Source organism: Aulostomus chinensis, chromosome 6, assembly GCF_037954235.1.
Source record: "Aulostomus chinensis isolate RoL2024-O1b breed Wild chromosome 6, RoL_Achi_v1.0, whole genome shotgun sequence".
Taxonomy (NCBI): domain Eukaryota; kingdom Metazoa; phylum Chordata; class Actinopteri; order Syngnathiformes; family Aulostomidae; genus Aulostomus; species Aulostomus chinensis.
Window position 1 is genome coordinate 16,109,977 of NC_141325.1, and position 24,656 is coordinate 16,134,632.

A 24,656-nucleotide genomic window follows, 5' to 3' on the forward strand; every position below is an offset into this window, starting at 1 on the left:
AACAGCGTCCGCCAGCCTCCCTTCATAGCCTGATTATCAGCAGCTGAGGTGAACCCTGCAGGTGTAGTCAATAATTCTCCGATCAGCAAATACCTGTGACCACGCTGGTGGTGGTTTTGAGACAAACCGTAAAACTACAACATATTTAACAGTGATGACGGCGATGCGAAACATATCTGAAAAGAGCGTCACAAGTCAGCAGGGAATTCTTGCTCTGTTAGCTTGAAAGATACGGTTGGATGTCGGGAGCTTGGAGGAGGAATTAAAGTGGAACCATTTTCCTTATCATAAGACACTGGACCAAACTAAATATATTGAAGTGTTGGAGTATTACTTCACCTAAAAGTTGCAATTTGCCTTTTAAGTACGGTGTCTTGTACTCACTTAGACATGTTTCTTCATTACTTTGTGTGGGAATCAGAGAACACCAACCACATACAGTATTTCAATACTAACGACAGCACATCTATCCAAAATGTCTCTTAAAATGAATCAGGTGTAATCCTAGGTTTCTTTGTTTTGTTTTGTTTTGACACGTACGTTCATTACCCATAAAAATTTTGATTGACCTAAAAAAAACTAACGAGAACATGATCGTGAACTAGTGTGAATGAGTTAAACTGAATGTACCAGCTGGTCACACTTAGTCACGGTGGCATCAAACCAGACGTGTTCTAGATTGTCTAGTTTTATCCCAAGTCAAATATGGATCAATAATACAGTTGAATTTGACTATTGGACTGGTTTGCTGCTGTTGGTTGTTGGTCTCCGTTAGCTTCAACCAAAAATCTTTGGTTCGCCTGTGCTTCTTTCTGTTGTTGCTGTGTATTACTTTTTCTGACCTGTTGTTGGTTTATGTGCACACACTTCAAATGCAGATCCACATTGTACAAGAGCAGTCTGTGAAATTTATTGTCAACGAGCGATGACCACAGCATTACAGAGGAAGCAAACGCACAGCAGCAAAAAGCAAAAAGGGCATCTCATCTATTATTTAATTTGATTTGTGGCTCACAATAACTTGGGTCAATGCAATTGATCACCCTTTTACTTCCCTGAATGGCTTTAGCTTTCTTCACCTTTGCTCGCTATCGATTCCTGCGTATGATATAATGTCAGACACAACTAATTCTACCTCTACCCCCGAAATTTGACAAAGAATAGATCACCCATCAGCTTAGAGCCCCGGCTTCATCTGTCGAGGCTATAGGAGCCGGCTCATCAGTAATGGATGAGAAATGCTGCTGTATTTCTGCAGCGCCACTGTTGGAATCAGTCCTTTTAATCACGCACTTGCAGAAGGATTTCACAGACCTGAAGCAGATAACAAAACGATCTGATGCTGTATTATTCACCAATCAATACTGCTTGTTCGGGGAACAGATATTTCGATGTGTTTAGCACCTTATTGTGAAACTAATCTGCTGTGGAACCATTCGAAGTTTTGCACACATTCACTATCTGCTCACAAATACACATCATACGCTTGGCAAAAAAAAATAAATCTAGCCATCAGCAATTCAATTTTCTGTGTCTTCCTGCTGGAATATGGCAGTCCTCCCTTGTGAACATTTTGCAGAAGCAAATATGTCTTTTTTATGGATTTGGAGACCCCCCCCAGGAACAAACTTTTATTTGCTCTCTAATGCCTCCCTTCTATAAATAAATGCGATTACCACCAGCACCATATCGGCTCAGTTGTAGTGCTTATTTAGGTATGGCACAGAGGAACACATGCTCAATTGCCCAATTTGTTTGTGCTGCTGTGATGAGATTAGCAAAACTTCCTCTGAGGGTTTATAGCTTTTAGGTATTATCTTGAGTATTTTTTGAAATATTTCTTGTGATAGTACTGAGGCAATAGTGCAGCATACCCACTGGCCTTGTGCCCTCTCGTGTTCAGTTAAGAACCATATTAAACCTTGTTATTTCCAAATTTGTATGCTTTGCCAAGAGGGGGTATTAACCTTGGTGCAGGAAGCCTAAGTGATTTGCTAAAATTCAGTGAAAGCCTTTTATAGAGTGATGCAGTGGTGCTCTATCTGTAACTTACCGTGAGTTACCGATCCCACAGAGGGATCCAGAAGAAATCTGGTTAAGGCTTTTCTCCGGAAAAATAAAATCGCTGGTGCTCCACCACCACCACCACCACCACCATATTCTTTCATTATCCACGTGGAACTTCATTTCCTGACTTTCTAGAGCTTACATTAATGGTTCATTGGTCATTGTTGGCGGCTTGAAATGTGTCTCCAAGGTTTTTTCACAAAAAAAAAAAAAGATGAACGTCATGCCAGTTGTTTTCTTTTGATTACCAGTTTTCACCTTGAGGCATTTAGCAACTGATTAATGTTGAGACAAAAGAAATGAAATGCTTTTCCTATTTCCTCCCCCTCTGGGGTGGTGACAAACTCGTTACTCATTCTGGGAAAAGGCTTGTGCTGCTGTTTGTAACCTCTGAGATCATACCACACGGCAAACATGTACTGAAGGACATACAAAATAAATTTTTTTTCGACTTTTTTTATTTGTGACTTTTTATGATGTACATGAAATTTTATATATTTTGCGTGGCAGTTTGTGCGGAAGTTGTCGCTTCAATAAATGATACATCATTATTGTGTATTTCAGCATGTGGTGGATGACGTCAGTTCAGTTACTTTGATTTGAAGCATCAGGAACATGTGACACCCATCATTACACTCGTGATTCCTTTGGACCATGAGTGTCTAACCTATGTGCTTCCTGGTTTTATACCTTTGGGCCATTAACAGCCTTGGGACACCTTTAGTTTGTCCATCCAATATCTCAGAAAAATCTTGAGGAATTTTCTTCAAATTTGTTTTTAATGCTCACTTGGACAAAAGGATGAAGTGATTATATTTTGGTAGTTAAAGGTCAAAATTAAAAAAAAAAAATCGCTGACAACATAAAAACATTTGACGATCTAGGAATTAAATTAAAGCCAAATTTCACATAAAGGTCTCATAATATGAGATGATGATACTTTACTGTACATCCAAAAGGTGAAACCTTCTATGGGACATCGTTATGTTAAAAAAAAAAAAAAAAAAAAACTTTCTGGCTTCATATATCAAATCAAATTCCCCAAAATGCACCACGTACAATTTACAAGGCAGTCATTCTACTTGGTTTAGTATGCAGACTCTGCTTGATATATCTAGGTGTAAAAATGCATAAATTAATAAACACAGTGTGTTTATGAACTGATAGCATCAAAAGGAGCTTACTTTTTTAAGCATTTCAAATTTGATATTTGGCTGAAATTCAGGTTAGGGAAAGAAAGTCTCAGGCTTGTGGCAGTTTCGGAACAAAAATGCTAATCTCTTTTCTCCACCTACTTGTATTTTCAGCATCTCAAAGACGGAACACGGTGCTTTGAGCATGAAGCCAGTAGAACAACATACTGTATATGATCACAACATTTGCCAGATTAAATAAGGCTGTGATTTTTTCTTTCTCGAGCCCAAAATAAGAAAAAAAAAAATACTGCAGAGCCCCAGAGGAGATATGAAGAGGGAAAAAAAAATCAATAGTTGAGAAAAATAGGTTATGTGGGACTCTGTACTAGTATGTTTATGTATATCTCTCAAGATGATTCAAAGCACTACAGGCTACTAGAACATAAGAGGATGGAGGAGTGAAAATTAGCGAAAGTATCTTTTTTTCCTTATGCATCAATTATATGCAATTACATAATCAATTTTATGATACGTTTTTGTTCCCAATCTCTCCAATTCTGTTTTACACGGCCTCACTTTCAATCAAAAGATATATGGGTTGATTTTGGCGGGATGAATGTGACAGATGGGGCCCAAAACACACCGCCGAGCCAAAGGGCATCTCAGAATGAAATAAAGCAATCGGTTGGCTCAGGGCTTGAAAAATCCATCACTTTCTCAAGATTTCAATCTGAAACGTCACAATGTCAATCTATACAACAAAACTGATCCTCAGTATTTGATAGTCATCCCAAGCCTGGAGATTTGAGATTTGACAAAATGAAAAATGATTTTACCGACACATCATGTAGTGGTTATGTGGTTTTATTTGTGTGAAATACTATTCCACAAACATAGAAGAACATCGGGTGGAGTCAATGAACAGATATCACGTGGTCAATCCAAAGATCAAGATCCAAAGACAAATCCAATACAATGGAAACAGGACATTCAGTAGACTAGCAACATGTCCATACATTATTATCATCCGTTAAAAGTAAATAAATACTTGTTTGTACATTATTCTCTGATCATAAATAATAAAACTGTGGTTAGTATGCACAATGCCAAAGTGTCTCAAAGAATAAGGCAACAAATAAAAACATTATTATAACTTTATTCCCCATGAAGATATTCCCTCTGTAATGATGTACTAGAAAATGAATGAGACAATATCATGTCATTCAGTTAATAATCTATTCCATCACATTCTTAAAAAATAGATAAATCTATGGTAAAGTCATTCTCTAAGACTAAACTATATCTTGAAATGAATGGACAATCATGGCGGTGAGTTGTTGCTGTGCGCTGCAGCACATCTTAAAGTGCAAAATGGGGGGGGGGGGGTTATTTATTAATAGCTGGACTCTGTTTTTGTTTCTGGGTGTGTTCCCCACAGACTTGACACGGTTGACAAATTGCCTGGGTGCATCAGATAATAGTTATTCGGCTTAGCTCTTAGCAACCCATCTAATTTTGTTGGCTTTCTAGCTAGCTGCCATTAGCAATTCTAAAAAGGGACATTTAAAAGACATGAATTATTTAGAACTCTATATTGCACTGTCTGAGGGCAATGTGTACTTCATATACTTTTTAATCTGCTTCATTTAGGATTAAATCTTTCCATCTGTTAATCGAGTAATCAGAGCATTGTAATTTAACCAAATTAAGTTTCCACCTTTCTTAATGTTACCAGCTCTTACATATTGAACCTCTAACCTCTCTAAATGTGACTGGAAGTGACTTATTGAAGTTTCATCCTTTTTGAGTGTTACTTGCTGTAACTTAAGTACAAATTTTAGATGCTCTGCTCTCTAAATGGTTACTTGTAGTAACTTTTTCAAACTCCGCCCTCTACAGTTATTAGTAGTACAAACTTACAGAGGCACCGACCACTACAAATGTTACAAGTAGCAACTTATCAAAAACTATATTTAGTGAGTACAGAGGGATTTCATTTTTTCATCTGTAATTGCCTGTTTATAAAAGCTTTAAAATGTTATTTTAAGCTCGTTTTTGTTGCCCAGCTTTGTTATCACAGCTCCCTCCAAGCTTTGGTTGAAGTCGGTATACAGTATATGTACAATATACATTTATACGTTACCCAGATGCATGCAAAACAATCTACCTAACCAAATCCATGTGGTACTTCACAGATAGTCATTTTATTGCAACAGCTCTCACCGTGTGGCTCCTGTCAAACATCAATGAGCTAGGCAGCATCTAACACACAGGTTAGCATTCATCTAATCTTCTCTGAATAGGAGGAATATTCCCTGGTTGAATATCACAGCCAATGTCCCCATTGTATTGCTAAAGCCTTAATCTGAAAAGTGCTATCTATGTTGTTGTTGTTTTTTTTTTTTCAAAGACTTCAACAGTTAGTAGGTCCATTGGTGCTTTTAAGAATTCATATCCGTTCAAAGATTCTTTTTCTTTATTGCTCTATTGCAACACATCCAGACAAAACAAGTGAAAGAACAATACAATCCTGCACATTTGTATCCTCACTACTGACAACATCAGTTTGGATGCATATTCTTTAAATGGATAAGTGACTCACACATCTTAGAAGTCTTCGGTGGCAGTGAGAGATGGTCGTCGGGCAAGGCAAGAGGTCCATAGCTTTGCAACTCCCAAAAAGAATTATTTACGAGCATGTACTATAGCAGCCCTTCTTTGTCATGCAGTTGTATGCTTCAATTTTGTTGTGATTGCTGATAACCTCGCACCACATTGCTCACAGTTGTTGAGTAACTGAAAACATCTGTTACACAGTCAGAAGGATTAATATATTGAACTTTAACAAATGTTTCAATACGACTGTCTAAATCCATGCATTTCATGCATAGGTAATAATCAAATAAGGCCTGCAAAGCCCCATCGTGGAGACAGAAAGCGTTGAGTGGTCACGGCACATCCAGTCACTTTACGGTTGCTAGCTGCCTGTCCACTCATACGCCAACACCTCCCTTCCAAGAGCTATTAACCTGCTTCACCCTGTTCCATCTTGTTCAGACTGACGCTCTGCAGCCTGTGAATGAGTGAACGATGTTGCACCAGATACAAAAATGCCACAACAGCTCTGCACTCCACACCTTGTACACAACACTTCCCATCCTCAGGAATGCCCCCCACAATACTTCACAGACTTCTTTCTACTTGTTTTTTATAAGCATGTGGTACACTGGACAAATACAAAACAGAACAGTCACTACACTTCTCTCTATAGCTGCCACCATACTCAATGCAACACTGCTCAAATGCACATAGCTAATCGATACTAAATGTTGTATTACGAAGAGTGATATGTATAGTCTGCTGTCCACTCTGCTGTACATGAGGTCCTGTTGTCTTTGAAACTCGGTAAGATATCTGCATCTCTGGCACCAAGACAAATTCCTGCACATGTTGTGTCCTTGGTGAATTTGCAGCAGTCATATGTTGGTGTGATTGTCTGTTGTGTTTTTTTTTTTTTTTTTAGATAATTCTCAACAGTCATTTATCTGTGAAGCAGCCTTTGGATGGTATTCAAGGCTGAAAATGCAATTCCTATTTCATGCCACTCCGCAGCACCTGATTGGCTGCAATGAGCATGACACTGATGATGAAAGCAATGGCAAAGGCGCATATCAGGCTCTTACGCACGCAGGTTTGCTTGACTTGCTGCGTCGGGCTGGAACCTGCAGGGAAATGAGAAGGAAGGAGGGAAAGAAGATTACCTGAGGGGTCCTTTGAATCAGGTGTTATTATCAGATATCTCTCAAGCATTAAATAATTTCTGAGCGAAAGAATTCATCACAAAACCTTGTAATTATATGAACACAATCATAGGGGATGAACGCCAGTGGGAAGAATTGTTTTTATACCCGTATGGTGCATTAAGTTTCGGATTGACAAATGGATCAGCACTGGCATTTTAAAAGTTGCTCATCAAAACAATGACACACAAAGAAAAAGGTGTATTCTATACCTGTTGAATGATCTAAAGCAGGCCAGTGACATATCTGTAATTATTCATATGAAAAGTTGAACTGTTATGATAACCCATGTAACTGTGAAGCAGAAGGATCTGGGAATAAAGCTATTTAAAATTTTGTTGTGTTTTCTACAGGTTTTTCTTAAGGTGTTTCTGATATACAGTATATATATATATATATATATATATATATATATATATATATATATATATATATATATATATATATATATATATATATATATATATCAGGCACAGCATCTTTCTGTGTGGAGTCTCCATGTTCTCCCTGTTCCTGTGTGGGTTCTCTCTGGTACTCCAGCTTCCTCCCACAGTCCAAAGACATCAAGAGAGGACGAGGCTGATTGATACTCTAAATTGACCGTAGGTGTGACTGTGAGTGTGAATGGTTGTCTGTCTCTATGTGTTGGCCCTGTGATGAACTGGTGACCTGTCCAGGGGGAACCCTGCCTCTCGCCCTAAAGATAGGCTCCATACCCCACAACCCTTAACAGAATAAGTGGAAGAAAATGGATGGATGGATGGATATTTTATATTTTAGATTCCTCAAAGTAGCCACCCTTTGCTTTGTTGACAGCCCTGCAAACCCTCTGCCTTCTCTCAATGAGCTTCATGATGTCATCACCTGAGATGGTTTTCACTTCGCAGGTTTGTCTTGTCAGTGTTCATTTGTGGAATTTCTTGCCTTCTTAATGGAGTTGGGACAATCAGTTGTGTTGTGCAGAAGTCAGGTTGGTACACAGCTGACAGCTCTATTTCAGTGTTTCCCAACCAGGGGTACGCGTACCCCTAGGGGTACGTGAGCACATTGCAGGGGGTACGTGGAAAAATTAAGAATTTATGTCCACGATAATAAAAAATATTCTTAGTCACTTCATAAGTCTGTCAATAAAATGGTACGTGTGCACTATGACTTGTTTCCCTGGGGAGACAATAACCTGTGGCACAGCCGTACCAAAATCAAACAGCGGGAACCTGTTTACCTGCAGGTAAACATGGATAAATGGCAACGTCCAGTTGCTGTGGATCCAGGAGGGGGAAAAGAGCCCGCCGACAAACGCAAGAAAGATTCCAAACCTAAACCAAGGCAGTATAGTGAAAACTATATTTTATATGGATTCACTTCTACGTCTGCGGACCCACCGCAGCCTCAGTGCTACTTTTGCGGTGAAGTCCTGGCAAATAACTCCATGAATAATAACAATATAATAATAATATATTAGTATTAATAATACAGTATTACTAATACAAATGTTTACTATAATATTGTTTCTTATATTTATAATTTTTATTGCCTTGAAGGCAACATAATTTTATGTTTAATTTGAGTTAAATAAGAAGATAATGCCTGAATATTAAATGTTCAATTTACGAAGATGAAATAAAATGACTTGCGTTGAATATTCAGTTGTGTTATGTTCTACTTTTGGAGAATCATGAACACTCATGGTATGACAAAAAGGCTCAAGGGGTACACAAGACAAAAAAGGTTGGGAACCACTGCTCTATTTGACAACTGGTAGAATTCATATTCTGGTAAGAACCAATCAGCTGAGTAAAGAGAAACAACAGTTCATCATTACTTTAAGAACTGAAGGTCAGTCAGTCTGGAAAATTGCAAAAACTTTGAATGTGACCTCAAGTGCAGTCGCAAAATCCATCAAGCGCTACATCTGGCTCACATGAGGACCGCCGCAGGAAAGGCTGCTGACTTTGGTCTGATGAGTCCAAATTTGAGCTCTTTGGTTCCACCCACCGTGTCTTGGTGTGACACAGAAAAGGTGAACGGATGGTCTCTACATGCATGGTTCTGACTGTGAAGCATGGAGGAGGAGGGGTGATGGTGTGGGGGTGCTTTGCTGGTGACACTGTTGGGGATTTATTCAAAATTGAAGGCACGCTGATCCAGCATGGCTACCACAGTGTCCTGCAGCAACATGCCATCCCATCCGCTTTGTGTTTAGTTGGACCTTCATTTGTTTCGACAGGACAACGACCCCAAACACACCTCCAGGCTGTGTAAGGGCTATCTGACCAAGAAGGAGACTGATGGAGTGCTGCGCCAGATGACCTGGCCTGAACCCAATCAAGATGGTTTGGGATGAGATGAACCACAGAGTGAAGACAAAAGGGCCAATAAATGTTCACCATCTCTGGGAACTCCTTCAAGAATGTTGGAAAACCATTTCAGGTGACGACCTCATGAAGCTCATTGAGAGAAGAGTGAGAAAAGCAGTAACCAAAGCAAAGGGTGGCTGTTCTGAAGAATCTAAAATATAAAACATGTTTTGAGTTATCTCACACTTTTATAATTCATAATTTTGATGCCTTCAGTGAGAATCCATCCATCCATCGTCATCTTCCGCTTATTCCTACATTAAGGGTCGCGGGGGGCCTGGAGCCTATCCCAGCGTCAACGGGCGAGAGGCGGGGTTCACCCTGGACAGGTCACCAGTCCATCGCAGGGCCGACACATAGAGACAGACAACCATTCACACTCAATGTCACACCTACAGTCAATTTAGAGTATCAATCAGCCTCGTCCCCAAGTGCATGTCTTTGGACTGTGGGAGGAAGCTGGAGTACCAGAGAGAACCCACGCAGACACGGGGAGAACATGCAAACTCCACACAGAAAGATCCTGTGCCCGAGCTGGGACTCGAACCGGGAAACTTCTTGCTGTGAGGCCACAGTGCTGACCACTGCACCACCGTGCAGCCCGCCTTCAGTGAGAATCTACAATGTAAATAGTAATGAAAATAAAGAAAAAAACATTAAATGAGAAGGTGTGTCCAAACTTTTGACTGGTAGTGGACACTTTCAGCTGTGTTCCTGTGACAAAACTGGGTAAGACATCAAGACATTTATCATTTATTTCAATGAATCCAAACCATGATCTTTCTCTCATTAGGTTTTGGCACAAAAACTGCATGGTTAGGGTTAGACCGTTACTACAGCCTTAGTCAAGATGATTTTATCATAGTGCATTTTACACTAAAAAGAGAAAGGAACTTACAATGTGATCCTCACATCTAGCTCCATCTAAGTAATACGTGGGTGCGCTACCATACACCAATATATCTATATGTATATCTATATGTGCGTGTGTATAGATATAGATATAGATATAGATATGGATATAGATATATATGGAGAAAAGAACCATTGATCACACTAATTATTTATGAGAATATAAGTTCTATAGCTTTAGCAGGTGAAGCTAACAACAGCTTCTCATCTCTGCTAAGACACTCTCATATGTCACCTACTCTACCCTGACAAAGTCCATCACTGAAATGAAACAAAATCAGAAGTTGTCATCATTGGACCAAAATCTTTCACCAAACTATCCACAACTTCACCCTAACGATGAATGACTCCACAGTCCCCAGCCCCCTAACATCCAAAATCTTGGCATAATCTTTGACCAAAACCTCCCCTTCGACTAGCACGTTTAACACACCACCCTAAAAGGCCTTTTTCCACCTCAAGAACATTGCCTGCCTCCATCCATTCCTCTCCTCCTCCGCTGCAGAATCCCTCATCCACCCCTTCATTCCCTCCCGTCTGGACTATTGCAATAGTTCTGTCGATGGTTCATCATCAAAAAATCTCAATAAGCTCCAACAAAGACAGAACTCTGCAGCTTTTTTTACACTCCCAATCACTGACCACATCACTTGTATTCAGTACAAGATCCTCCTCATGATCTACAAAGCCCCTAGTGACCTCTCCACTGATCATGCCTTATCTTTTTTCCTTTATTTCTTTTTTTTTCCCTTTTTATTTATTTACATATTTTTGCCTAGCCCATTTAAAGCATCTTTGTGTGTCTTGGAAAGCTATTATTATTATTATTATTATTATTATTATTATTATTGTTAATAATACTATACTTCATTTTTATGAAAGAACACTATCTCCCCCTAAATTACAGATCTAGTTTGCAGTGACATGATCAAATATATAACCCCCCCGCCCCCCAAAAAAACAAAAACAAAAAAAAGCATATGAGCTTGCAACCTTTGTGGAATTCCAATGAAAGGAAACCATTTTCATGTTCCTTTACGTTTGTTATTTTCATTATCCCTGTGAAAACATGATCTCCAACCCCGCCTCTTTGAATTCAGGGATTTCCTCTTTGCTTCATAATGACTTTAAAATTAGTCCCACTGAACCTGGCTCTTTAGTGAATACATTTTTATGATGGAGGAAAAAAAAGTGAGAGGGGAGTGAGAGCAATATCATGTTTTGTTGCACACAGTTGCTCTAATTGAAAAACAGCTGCCTTAGAGTTCACAGTGTTTCTTCCAGTGTTGATGAGGTAGAGCACACGTACATTATGTTCTACCCAGGTTGCTAATGAGAGGAATCGGTGTGTCTGCTTCTACAGCACAGCCCCGCATGCGCTTTGATCGCTGGATGTTGATGCAAAGAGATCGGACATCAGCAGATTCCTCACAAGCTGATTTACGCTGTATGCAGAGAAGAAGCCAGTATTTTTTCTAAATGTAGAATTATTATCACTGTGTTGAATGAAGATGACAAATAACTGTCCCATTGACTTTTCATAATTTTGCTGGGTCACATAATGTTCTCGTTAAAATCCGTCAAAAATGGTATTTCTGAATTTCCAACAATCAGAGGCAGGTAGCCTGTTCCTGCAATGTCAGAGAAGCAGGTGTTGTAGGTTTAAAACCTTGTGCTTAGGAACCCTGGATGGTGCCAGCCTCCCCCGACCTCTCCAGATAAAAGGAGTCCCTGAATGCGGTTCATCCAGTTTGCTAGTTGGCACTGTAGTAAAATGAAAAATCTGCAATGCTCCGAGACTTGCAGTCCTGATCTGTTAGCGTGGACACATACTACACGTCTGCCAAGGTAATGTGACATCAAATCTGGATTAGAACCAGTCCTAAAATCTAATCAAGGGCCCCTCAACCATAATTCTGTCATCCTGCCACATTTCAATAGAATCTACTTTTTTTGAACTTTTAGAGTTATCCTACAAACAGACAAACCATAGATTTATCTACTCGGTGAAGCCAATGAACACATAACAGCTGTATAAACCCAAAATGTCTTCCTTTTAAATCGCTGTAAGGGTTTGGGTTTCTTGTGAATAAAAGGTTTAAATTTAAGAGGAATAATAGGGATTCATCAGGTAACCTATGTCCAAAACAGAGGGCTCTCGGAAATGTCAAAAGATCAGAATCAACTACAAAAATCAAATCAATTGTTCCTCAGTTTACAGTTTATCTACTCTCCTACGAAGGAGTGGCGACCTGTCCAGGGTGAACCCCGCCTCACGCCTGAAAACTGCTGGGATAGGCTCCAGCACCCCCCCACGACCCTTAACAGGATAACCGGAAGAAAATGGAGGGATGGATGGATGGATCTACTCTCCTATCAAATGAAAACAAAATCCATCCACAACCTTTTGAGTCATCCTTCCAACAGACAGAGTAACGTTGCTAATTCCAGTACTTCTTTGGAGGATGTAAAAATCGTCAAAATCATCAAAAGCTAAATCCCCCCAAAAGAGGAGCATCAAGTAAAATCAAGGCAAACATGTTCTTGCTGACTGACAATTAAAAGATCATCCTTACTGTCAATATCCACCTGGCAGTCCTCAGGGTTCTTCATGTGGTTCTCCTCGGTCATGATGATGTTCTCGATGTCTTTCATGGAAAGATGGTCACAGAAGGTGTCGTAGAGAAGCCTCTTCAGCTCCTCCACTGTCAGTTTCTGCATGTCACACTGGACACACGTCTGAATATTAATATGTAAAACAAATCGGTGCGCATGAAAACATACACACATGCAACATGTGCAGACTCACAAGCACACAACATATAATAGCAGAATTATGAATTACAAGTGTAAGCCTGTGTCAATCCTGTTAAAATATAATTTCTTTAAACAGGGATCCTATTTTTCATTCTTTTGTATCGAAATGATTAATGGGGACTAAAATGATTGTAATGGCTCCAATCCTGACAGCAATCAAGGCACGGCTGCAAAATTCCAGCAGGATATTTGTCCCCATTTACTGATCTGAATTAAATATTCATTCCTCACTTACTCCAAATATTGTTTAATAATGCCAGGGTTGCAAAATAATGCTATTTGTGATTATACAGTGGAACTTTTTAATTCACACATAATTAAAGTTTTGTCCTTCCCGGCATTGGCACCAGCAGCTGTGTTGACTTATTTTATAACTTTATGTTCTTCATGTGTTTTGAGCCCATCGCTCTTCGATGTACGGAGGCCACACTGCGCCCAGGTCACTGGTTAACATGAGTCTGCCGGCAGCTAGACAGAGAAAACCTTGGTCCACTGAACAAGTTGATCCATCCATACATCCATTGTCTTCCGCTTTTTCCTACATTAAGGGTTTAACAAATTGATATCCAACTGAAAAACCAAACGAGGGATATCCTGGATTTGTTGAATTTGTGTTGTGATACAGTCATCAGAAGAAGGGAAACACAAATAAAAAGGTCAGGCTCTGTAGGCATCCTCTTCAAAATGTCATCTCTCTCTCTGTCTCTCTCTCTCTCTCTCTCGTGAATCATGTCACAAACCAAACTTGGGAAATCACAGCCCAGGCTTCAAAAATAATGTTAAGATCTCATCAGCAAAATGCACTTCAGATCAGGAGTCATCTTAATGGCTCTCGTCTGTGAAAATCTGATAACTTAATAGAGCAGGTGCTTGAGTTTATGAGCAGTATTACAGATTTATTTACATGGGTGGCAATTTTTCCGATATTAACCCAATTAAAACACTGTGATTATGCGCGTAAACAGCATTTTCTAACCACCTTAAAATGATTAAGGGATAAATGATGAAGCAAAGGTCAAGCATTCTCTTTAGTGGTATTAGTGAAGTGTGTTGTAGACATTTACACCAGAGGGTTTTTTTTTTTTGCAGGATGTTGTGTCATGTAAGGATGCATGGTCCTGCTTCAATTACATCTTACAGTTTGACTCTATGATAGGGATTTTCTTAGTTAGCAGGAAAACATTGTAAACATACTGTGATTGTAACATGACAACCTTTTTCAGGTTAAGTTTCGGAGGAAAACGTAGAACATAGGAACATTTCCCACACCTTGTAAACAATTGAATCAAAATTTGTGTTGTGCGCAACTGTGAAATTATTACCGTTGATAGAAATATATTTACATGCCGTACAGTAGTTTTACCGAATATAGATGTAAAAACCTACAGTGCAAAATAAAGTCAGATAAAAGCCTCAAAATTATAACTGTATGAACAGAATCAGTTGAAGCACTGAATTACATAAAATACAGGCTCTCTAAATGGAAAAACCTTCCGAATAAATACAAAATCCATACAAAAAACAGCCGATCCATGATGTGTGCCTGCTGGAAAGCTTAACTGAGTGACTCATCCTCGGCTCACCAGTGTGACCAGAGGCTCGGTGTGATCAACTCACCACCAGCAGTAGCACATGCTGCGTATTACTATTCTGTTATATAATGTTATGTGAAGCTTTGCAGCCTTTACATCAGCCCGCTGGGTTTCTCAAGTCTCACAGCAGGTGACTCGAGTTGTGTTGATGTTTTCCTACGAATCAGAATTTCTTCTGCTGTATTTGATTTTCAGCTGGAGTCATCACAGAAAAAGACAGCTTTGATGCTAACTAGCTCGCAGTGACGTTGTCGTCCCAAACAGTCAGAGTGAGCAGGTAACAATCAAATGTATTTCTGAAAATATATGAATTCGTTTTCTCATGAAATTAACTGCAGTATAGGTTTAAGACTGACATCTTGCACAAAGAGGCGGGGATATCAACTCAAAGTCTTAATGAAGGACATCATTCTTGAGGGAATCCTAAACCTTTCCAAGATTAAAATCCTCCTATAACGACCCAGTGGAAGTAGCAATTAAACCAGTTTTCCTTTAAAGTTGTACAGTGACAGTGTCTACAGATTTCTGCTTTGCAACAGCTGCGTCTCTGTTGTGTGTTTTTTTTCTCCCTTTCTTCAAGTTTTTTTTTTTTTTTTTTTTTACTCTAATAAGCAGGAAATGAGCAACTGAATAATGAGCACCTTCCAAAAAACGGAGTCAAAGTCAGTGCCGTTGAACTTATCTGGCATCCCAGCAGCCGTCAGCTTTGGGCCTAGAAGAGTGACAAATTCTTCAAAGTCCACCTGGCCATCGCCTACAGAGAAAAGGAACAGGAAGAAGCAGTTGGCATTGTTATAGGCTGTTGTTTTTTGTGACCTAAGATAATAAACCTGTAGTACCATGTGTGTGTGTGTGTGTGTGTGTGTTTGTGTGTGTGTGTGTGTATTTGTCTTACCATCCATGTCCAGTCTCTGGATGATGACTTCCAGCTCCACCTCATTTGGCATGTAGCCCAGTGAGCGCATGGCCATTCCTAACTCTTGCTTTGAGATGAAGCCATTCCCATCACGGTCGAACACTTTAAAGGCCTCACGGATCTCTGCGGAGACACGCACGCACACACATACACACACACACACACACACACACACACACACACACACACACACACACGCATACAAGCTGAAGTCTTGCGCCAGAGCAGGATATGAAAGTGAGAAATGTTCCACACACCAAAGAGACATTTGTTATGCCGCTTCAGTGCTTGAGTCATAGTTATATGGGGGTTGGCAGCTCAAGAGAATACATTCCAGCAGTAAAATTACCAAAAAAGAGCTAAAATAAGATAAATAACATGCACTCAAATACAGAAAATAAATAAAAATGTGGCAAATATAAAAAAGGAACTGACATAAACTGTCAACACTTTAAAAGTGCAATCCTTCCTGACCTCAGTGTGTGTGAATATTTACAGGATGAATAAAAGACCTCTCCTGCCAGGATCTTTTAGTTTTAATGTCAAAAATAACCTGACATGTTTATTTGGTGCCTTCAAACAACGTGAGGAAAACGCAGCATGAAGGTAGAAGTCAAGGGAAACAAATAACAGAAAGATATCCACTTGATCAATATAAATGCTCTTTATTCAATTTTGATTCATGTTTCTTGGGAATGTTGTGATTAAAGGTCCATGTCCTGATTATACACTACATCCTATGAGGGTTACTGAACGTAAATTTGTCTGGAAGATGTTCATTTCAAGTGATTATAACTTAATGAATGTCTTTGATTTGACTCTCTAGACTGTTGAGTGCATTTTCTGGGGAGGATGTGCTTGTCTCTCCTGCTTCTCACGGTTTGTTTATCCAGAATTGTTTCTTCCTCGTATAATTTTCTATCTTAACGATTTTCATTAACATTCAATCTGTGATATAACAGAGGATGATGAGAAAAGTTTGATTTTTTTCAACAGAAATAATTCAAGGTTACGACATAGTTGCTGATTTTTTAATAAAAAGTTCCTTGTTTAACTGACACAAAACTATGTAAAAAAAATCAGCTTCTTTTGGACAGTTTTTGTGGATTGATCACATCGGCCAGAGGTATATTAAAATTGTCTTTGGTGCACTGTTAAGGACACCCAAGGGTCTAATATACACTGAGTTTAAATCTGAACAAAATCATGTCACTCATTCAAGTTCAACCCCTGGAAATGGTGGTGAAGAAAAAAATCTAAATATAAAGCATGGTGCCAACCAGATTTTTCATGTGCCTACATGTGGTCCATGCAGGTTCAATTATTTTCAATTTTTTGATTTCTACATCAAGGTATTTTTGCAAAACTATGAATAAGACCCATCCATTCATTTTCTTCTGCTTATTCCTGTTAAGGGTCACGGGGGCTTTCGGGCGAGAGGTGGGGTTCACCCTGGACAGGTCACCAGTCCATCACAGGGCCAACACATAGAGACAGACAACCATTCACACTCACAGTCACACCTACAGTCAATTTAGAGTATCAATCAGCCTCGTCCCCTCTTGATGTCTTTGGACTGTGGGAGGAAGCTGGAGTACCAGAGAGAACCCACACAGGAACAGGGAGAACATGCAGACTCCACACAGAAAGATCCTGTGATGGAGCCGGGACTGGAACCTGGAACCTTCTTGCTGTGCAGTGACAGTGCGAAACACTGCAAGACCCATAAAAATTCTAACATTGACCTGGTTGGATTTGTGTTCTTGGGTTCATGAGCTTTTGCGTGTATTGTAAAACATATAAGACAGAGTTTAACATTTATCCGTAAGCGCTCTCTCTCTCTCTCTCTCTCTCTATCGCTCTCTCACATACACACACACGCACACACACACATAATATGATTCACTCAAGTTAAAGTACTGCAGAAATCACTCAGTGATTTCAGAGTGGCGATTATGAGGACTTGTGATCTCACAGACGCTTGCATGATTGACATTGCATGTGTGTCCAATGTTTTGCACAAAAATAAGAAAAAACTAAAAGTTTGGATGAAGTCATATTTCTAATTCGGCTTGGCTGGGGCTAATTACTGCTACATGCTAAAGTATACAACATTTGGTTTATGATGCTTGCCATTCAGTTCATTCTGATCGCTCCCCAACCGCCGCCTGCATCGCCCCCCCCCCCCTCTCTTATTCCCTACTGTTTCACCTGCCTGCGCTCCCCTTCCATGAACCAGTCTGCCATCCAGTCCCCCATCAAGCTGGCTTGCTCTCCCTGCCTCCCCTTCCAGAAGCTTCCTTCTTCAACTGTTATTAACATTTCCATGTTTCCCACATTTTGTATTGTAAACTGTTTTCTTGTCTGTAACAACATCTACTGCACGTCTGTCCGTCCTGGGTGAGGGATCCTCCTCTGTTGCTCACCCTGAGGTTTCTCAGATTTTTCCCTGTTAAAAGGGTTTTCTATGGAGTTTTTCCTCACTCGATGTGAGGGTCTAAGGACAGAGGATGTTGTTATGATGCCATGTGAAGCCCTTTGAGACAAACTGTTGGTGAAAACGGGCTACACAAATAAAATTGCCTTGCCTTGCCTTGCCTCATTGTGCATTTCTGCTCAACATACCGTTGCAGTTCCAGATTTTGTCTGGAACACTCCAGGATCATTGTGGGGTGACAATCTGTTCAAGTCAGTCACAAATTAAGATGATTGTCGAGTGTCAGAACCCCGAAATTGGTTGGATTATTCTTGTGTGCACCCAGTGTAAATGAAAATAAAACTTACAAGGCAGCACGGTAGAAAAGTCCAGCACTAACAATAGATATCAAGTAAAATTACACAATTATTCGTATCAAAACATGTTTACGTATCAAAAGTAATGCGTACCCTGCAGCAGAATTATGAATAACTATAATGTAACTTGTGTAACTGGTAAAAGCGGATCAGTTGTGTCAGTGTTGGATTTATTTAACATTGTGCAACGTAAAGAGTCCAACAATACAATCGTTACATAAATGTGGGGAGCAGCACAAAAAAAAAAGTGCCATGAAATGGAATAAATTAGCAATAGCAGCACCTCACAGTTGTACTACAGTACAATCTTTCCTGGTACTTTCTAACAGTAGAGAGTTTTGGAATCCATGTTGTGCTGCTGGTAGTAACTTTGGTCAATGAAAGCTCCCAAGTTACTTAAATTTTAATACATCTTTTGAGTTTTTTGGGTTGTTTTTTTGCAGCTGATGAATTATAGATGTTGCCTGATCATTGTTTCTATGCATAAAATATGTTTTGTTTGAGTTAGAAGACCGTCAACTTTAACAGCTCCCCTCACTCTTCTCACTCTGATATTCCCTCAGAGTCTCCTTGTTACGATCCAGCCCAGTTGATATAAATATTTTTAACTGAAGACCAAAAATGTTGCGGTCTCAAGTAAAGACCATCAGTTTCTTGTGCAGTGATAACGCCTCGTTTGAAACCGACAAATTCAGCAATAGGAAATCCATCTTGACCTTTTGGACCCGATTATTGCTGTATAGATGTTGGATCCTGCTGTTACAGAGCCACACAGGAAATCTTTAATTCCTCCTCATAGTATTCAAAAACCTTTGGATTTTTTTTTCTTCCCGAGGAACAAAATCCCTCATCTATATGCAATGGCATCACGCAGTCAAGTCGCCGGTTATTTCAGACTTGTCACACACTTGCTCAAAAGTGCAGGACAAGAGATGAATCTCAAAATGATGTGGAGTATCAATCTCCATAATGTCTGTAATCCCTCTAATCTACCATTTGTTGGGGGGGGGGGGGGGGGAGAAAAAGCTTAAACTGCATCATCAACTAGTCATAATAAATGTTTTTTAAGAGGTGTTTCCCAAGAGGCCTGAAAGAGATTAGCTCGTAGAATAGATAAAACAAATTGAAGTTTGTACATGAGAGAGTGAGTGGGTTGTGATTGACTGATGAAAACCGAACAAGCTCTGAAAGTTGTCGCTAAATAATGCATAATTTGTTTTCAGTTGACTCTCACAGCCTTCTGGATAGACAAAAATGAAAACCTCAATTTATATTACTTTGGCTTTACAATTTACAGCCAATTAGCTTTTTTGTTTTGATGCTGAACAGTAAACAAACTTTATGAATCTGCTGCAAAGTCGTATTTATGGCAATTGCTGCTCCAGTGATTTACTAGACTGTCAAAACAGAGACGAATGGTTGAGCCTCAGGGAAAAATCCAGCGTGACAGCCGGTATATTTTAGAATGTATCCATGATGGCAGGGGTGGGGGGTTATTCTAGGTATGATGTGGTAGCGAGGCTTCAGGAAATACTTTGTTCTAATCAGGTCCACAGGACAGAAACCATGCCACTGGGACAAGAGTACTTGGCAATCATAAAATACAATGGACCACATCCGGCTGTGCCATTTATAAAAACCATTCACAGCAATAGCTTTGTTCACGTTACTTTTCCCCGTAAAATGTCTTTTCAGGGGTGTAGTTTGAATCATTGAGAGACTCCAGTTGTGTGTGTTGTTGTTGTTGTTGGTTGTTTTTTTCGTTTTGTTTTGATTTTTTTTTTTGTCCATCCGCACGTGTGATCTTATTATTTATAGAATAACAATACCTCAGTATCCACCTGAGGTCTCCTCTCCATCTGTTGACCTTACAAAGAGGGGCTTTCCAGCAGGCAGCCAATGATGGGAAGAAGAAAAAAAAAAAAAGATGTTGCCACCTCAGAGGAGGCAAACACACGATTAAATGAGGTGCCAAAACAGTTTTAGCAAATACTCTGTCTCCCCCAGGAAGCTTTATTTATTGATCAAAGGCCAGGTTGAACACAATAACCCAAGTACTGCATGTCTGATGTAAAAAGTTGTTACTGTAGAATGAAATACAGCATAATTTGTTACAGGATGAGTTTATTAATTCACCATTCCTAGAATTCAAATGCTCCAAAGACGTATGTGCCAGTGGTTGGCTTGTCACACCCACAGAGACACAACATCCAGTCTCTCACTCAGATGAGTTCCAGGCTGTAGATCTCGATATAATGTTATTTTCTATGTGTGTACTTCCAGTATCTTGTGATTTTTCTTTTTTTTAACGCCACTATGTGATTAAAAGCTGTAGGACCGAGTCATTACTTTTTCAGGCTGCCAGTTAGTGTGATCAGTTTCTTTGTTATGATAATATCTCTGGAATATTTGGAGAGAATTACTCCAAATTTGCAGCAAATGTCGGCTGGGTTTTAAGGATGAATTAAGATTTGGGGACCAAAGGTCAAAGGGCAAGGCCACTGACACCTCACCCCCTGAACTCTTTGAGGGAATGCCTCCAAATTTTCCACATGCATCCAATGGGATTCAAGGATGAAATTACAAAAAAAAAATGAGGTCAAAGGTCACTGTCACTTCACATGAACAGAGGAACGCCTTGCGGAGATTATTAATTTATTAATTGTTTATTATTCGTTGATTGTAGGTAGTCAAAGGTCAAGATTACTATGACAGGCGCGGATCAATAAGGCCTTCCGCTGCAAGGAGGTATTTCTGTCTTTCTTTTTCCTCTCTTAACCCTCTCTTATGTTTCTTTGCTGTGTCTCCGAGGTGCACACTCAAAAAACTGAGGTACATGACACTAGCAGTTCTGTACTATGTTGAAATATTCTTCAAGTAGAAGTGCAGTACAGGTCCTTCAGATGCCAGTTCTGGACAAACAGAAACAGTGCAAAGTGATTTAAAAAATAGTTGTATCAATGTGTACCTAAAAGAGTTAAAAATATAACTTTTGGGGGTGGGGTTGTGTGTGGAGATGAGGTGTATTTTTTTTTTTTATGGCTAGCTTGATGAAGCGTCTCAGTGTGTGGGTCATAAGATATATTATAAGTCACATAAATGATTGCTATTAAATGTTGTCTGTATGATGATTTCCTGCTTTATACTTGCAGAGATCCATCTCCTTTAGGTTACAGCCATTTTTCCCAGTTAAAAGGTTTTTTTGGGTTAATGCTCTTCCCGCACAATTTGAGGATCCATGAAATGAGCGTACATACTGTGCCCTGTACAGATTGAAATTCCGGAGGCAATTCGTGAATTAACAAAATTTCACTTACCTTTGCAAAAAAAAAAAAAAAGAACGAAAAAAACCTTTTAACTCAGGACAAAAAGTATTTGTCAGTACACGACACAAGACATATCTGAATCGTAGCAGATACATCTTTTCATCCCCCGAAAGAAATAATTTGTCTTTTATTGACTGCACTTTATACACTTAAATATGATCCTCTATTTCAACTGTCCTCAGTATCAACAGCTATATTCTTTATTTTTTGGCCTTTATTTTATTATTCTAAAGGCATTTTAACTGTAAAGAAGATGGGTGCCTTGGTATCCTTCTACTTTTAAAATGGACGAAGCCTGACAAGAGCACCATCTCTACAAAGAACCAGTTCCAGGTAGCACTCCAATTGGATTGAACTCTCAACAATATTCTTTAATTCTCACTTCACCTTCACACCCTAAAACGGGTCAAATGGGTGTGCGTTTGCCTCAGCAGCGGAAACTGAGGAATTGCTTCTTTCAGGATAAATCCCTATTTTTTTCCTGCCCAAATCTTTGTCACACTGCTATCAAATCAGTCAAAGGTTGTTATATAATCTATAGATTCTACATCCTGCTGGGACAATTTGTTATTTTATTTTTTAAGAATCTGATTTGTTCAGATATCATGCACGCTGATTGAAAAATACCACTTCATAAATTAAATAATCTCCGGTTGGAGCTAACAACCCATACAGCATAATTCATGTCTTTTTTTGTTTCCGGTTATCTAATTTGGCATTTTTGGCATGATCTATTTTTAGATTTAGGTGCAAAAACTGAGCATAGGAAAATATCATGGTTTGACTTCAGATGAGCATCGGCAACACAGGATGCATCCACACCACCCGCCAAACCAGCTGGGAAAGAGCACTGAACACCAGTAGCCGTAACAGCAGCTTCGTCCACGCCGTAGCCTCCAACATGAGTCTCTTGCACTGCCGTCGCCTAAAAACCTCCTGTGACTTTCTACTTTAATGTTGTCATAATTTAATGCCCACTAGATGGCATCTGAAGGGGTCATTTTCTGTTTTTCTGGGGAGGACAGACTCTTGTCCATAAGATGTCCTTTGTTCATCTTTTCAACCCAAATCACCCTGGTTGTAATTCTGCGCTAGTGCTAGATCTGGTTTGTAATTACTTCAACTTGTGAACCCTAGAAGAACTGATTTACTTTTCCACTGACTGGGCACCACAATGAACCACTAGTGCTTCATTTTCCCGTCCATCACTGACTGTTCTTGGCAATGTGGCTGATACCACAGTGGGGTTTTTTTGTTGTTGTTTGTTTTTTTAACACTTGTGGTCATAAAGCTGTGAAAACAACAAGGCACTGGCTCCAATCGAGCCCCAGAACTGCCTCCGTGGAAACACGGTTACAGAGGACTAGGTGGTGCTTCGCATTCTCTTTGTCTAACCAGCAGCCGACAGCTAAAAGATATTGTATTTAAATTTCTGTAAAATAAGTCAAGATGAAGACATTCTTTTGTTTGTTTCCAGAATGACTTCAGGGAAGCTTAGACATTTAAATTGTTTTCAAGTGCACAGTCATTTGAAAAATCAGGTAAGGTAACCTGAACAGTCACTACAAAAAAAAAATTGGACTTTAAGATCCGCTCTTTGGGGGCAGAAAAGGAGGAGGAGGAGGGTTGTGGGTAAATCTGACACACATTCTTAGCTGGTTCAACTCTGGCAGACAATACAGGGTGTCTTTGGCAACAGAAAACACAGAACAAAGTCTTTTTTTTTCCACAAGAAGATTTCCCCTAAATCTTGTGGGCTGCATTATAATAATCAGTGTTCTTACTGTAAGCATTGATGAGCACTGTGTCTTTGTGTGTGTGTGTCTTTGTGTGTATGTGTGTGTTTGTGTGTCTTTTTATGTTTTCGCCACCCAATGGGCAAAGATTTTCCGCCACAGTGGACAATAAATTTGTGTTCTATTTCATGTGAGATGCTGGAGATGAAAGCTGCTTGGGATAATTGCTTGATAAATGCAGCTGCATCTCAGGGAAAATACGAGAAATTACCTCAACCTCTTAACTCTGCATTACACAGTAGAATAAGACGGTTGGTTCAGTCCTGTTTATAACACCGCATTTCAAAACCCAAATCATAATGTGCTGTTAACTTTAAAGTGGTACTTTTAGGGGCCGAAACATATCTGTATTGACACACCACAAAAGATAATTTTCCAACAGAGAATTTCATTTCAGGGTTGGCGAGTGTTGCGGTGGTTGGCACGGTCGCCTCACAGCTGGGATCCTGAACCTGCTGGTCGACAGGGGTAAAACCTGAAAGTCAGTTTAATTGGAGGCTCTAAATTAGTGTGGTGAGTGTGAGATGGATGGATGGATGGATGGATGGATGGATGGATGGATGGATGGATGGATGAGTGGAAGCTGTTGTCATTTAATTTTTCAAAACTGCAACACAATATTAAAGAGGTAGTTGTGTTTTTTCCAGCCCTGACACTATTTTGATGGATGAATGATGACAATAAATATTTTTGAAATTGCTTCAATCTGGAGCTTAAAACTGGCTGACGTCAAATGACGCTAACTAAAAGTGCATATTTCTTTCTTTCTCTCTCCACACTGATGGGCTCAGGTTGTTATTATAATTGTCTGATAGCACAATGGAAAGGAGAAATAATTGTTTGCTATTGTGGTCATCGTACAACTCTCACTCTAAAATCTCGCAGCTAGATGTGCTATAAGTGGATGCTAACATCTCTTTCCATACAATTTGATCATGCACCATTTTGACTGCATTTTCAAAAAAATTTATTTCCATCTTAACACAAAAAGAAAGGAACATCGGTTCCATGTTGAAAGAAGTGATAGCACTGCGCTGTTGAACCGGGGTTTTTGGTTGGTTTTGTGTCCGTGATGCAGGCATGTATTCCTAACATGCTGCCAACACAATGTAATCCAATGGGTTTTTGTTGTTTGTATTTTTGT

At 39.5% G+C, this 24,656-nt stretch overlaps 1 protein-coding gene across 3 annotated transcripts in view; it reads right to left on the minus strand.

Moving 5' to 3' along the window:
- Positions 1–5,587: 5,587 nt before the first annotated feature.
- Positions 5,588–24,656, minus strand: part of cabp7a (calcium binding protein 7a) — a 37,429-nt gene continuing 18,360 nt past the window's right edge. The window contains exons 2-5 of one of the 3 annotated variants that reach the window (XM_086206801.1): positions 15,577–15,720; positions 15,323–15,435; positions 12,849–12,999; positions 5,588–6,925 (exon numbers count right to left, since the gene is read on the minus strand). In XM_086206801.1, the coding sequence (XP_086062927.1) occupies positions 6,795–6,925; positions 12,849–12,999; positions 15,323–15,435; positions 15,577–15,720 (539 nt within the window). In that variant the 3' untranslated portion in view covers positions 5,588–6,794. Of the gene's footprint in view, positions 6,926–12,848; positions 13,012–15,322; positions 15,436–15,576; positions 15,721–24,656 lie in introns of all 3 variants that reach the window. The other 2 variants (XM_086206802.1, XM_086206800.1) reach the window with 2 other exon arrangements.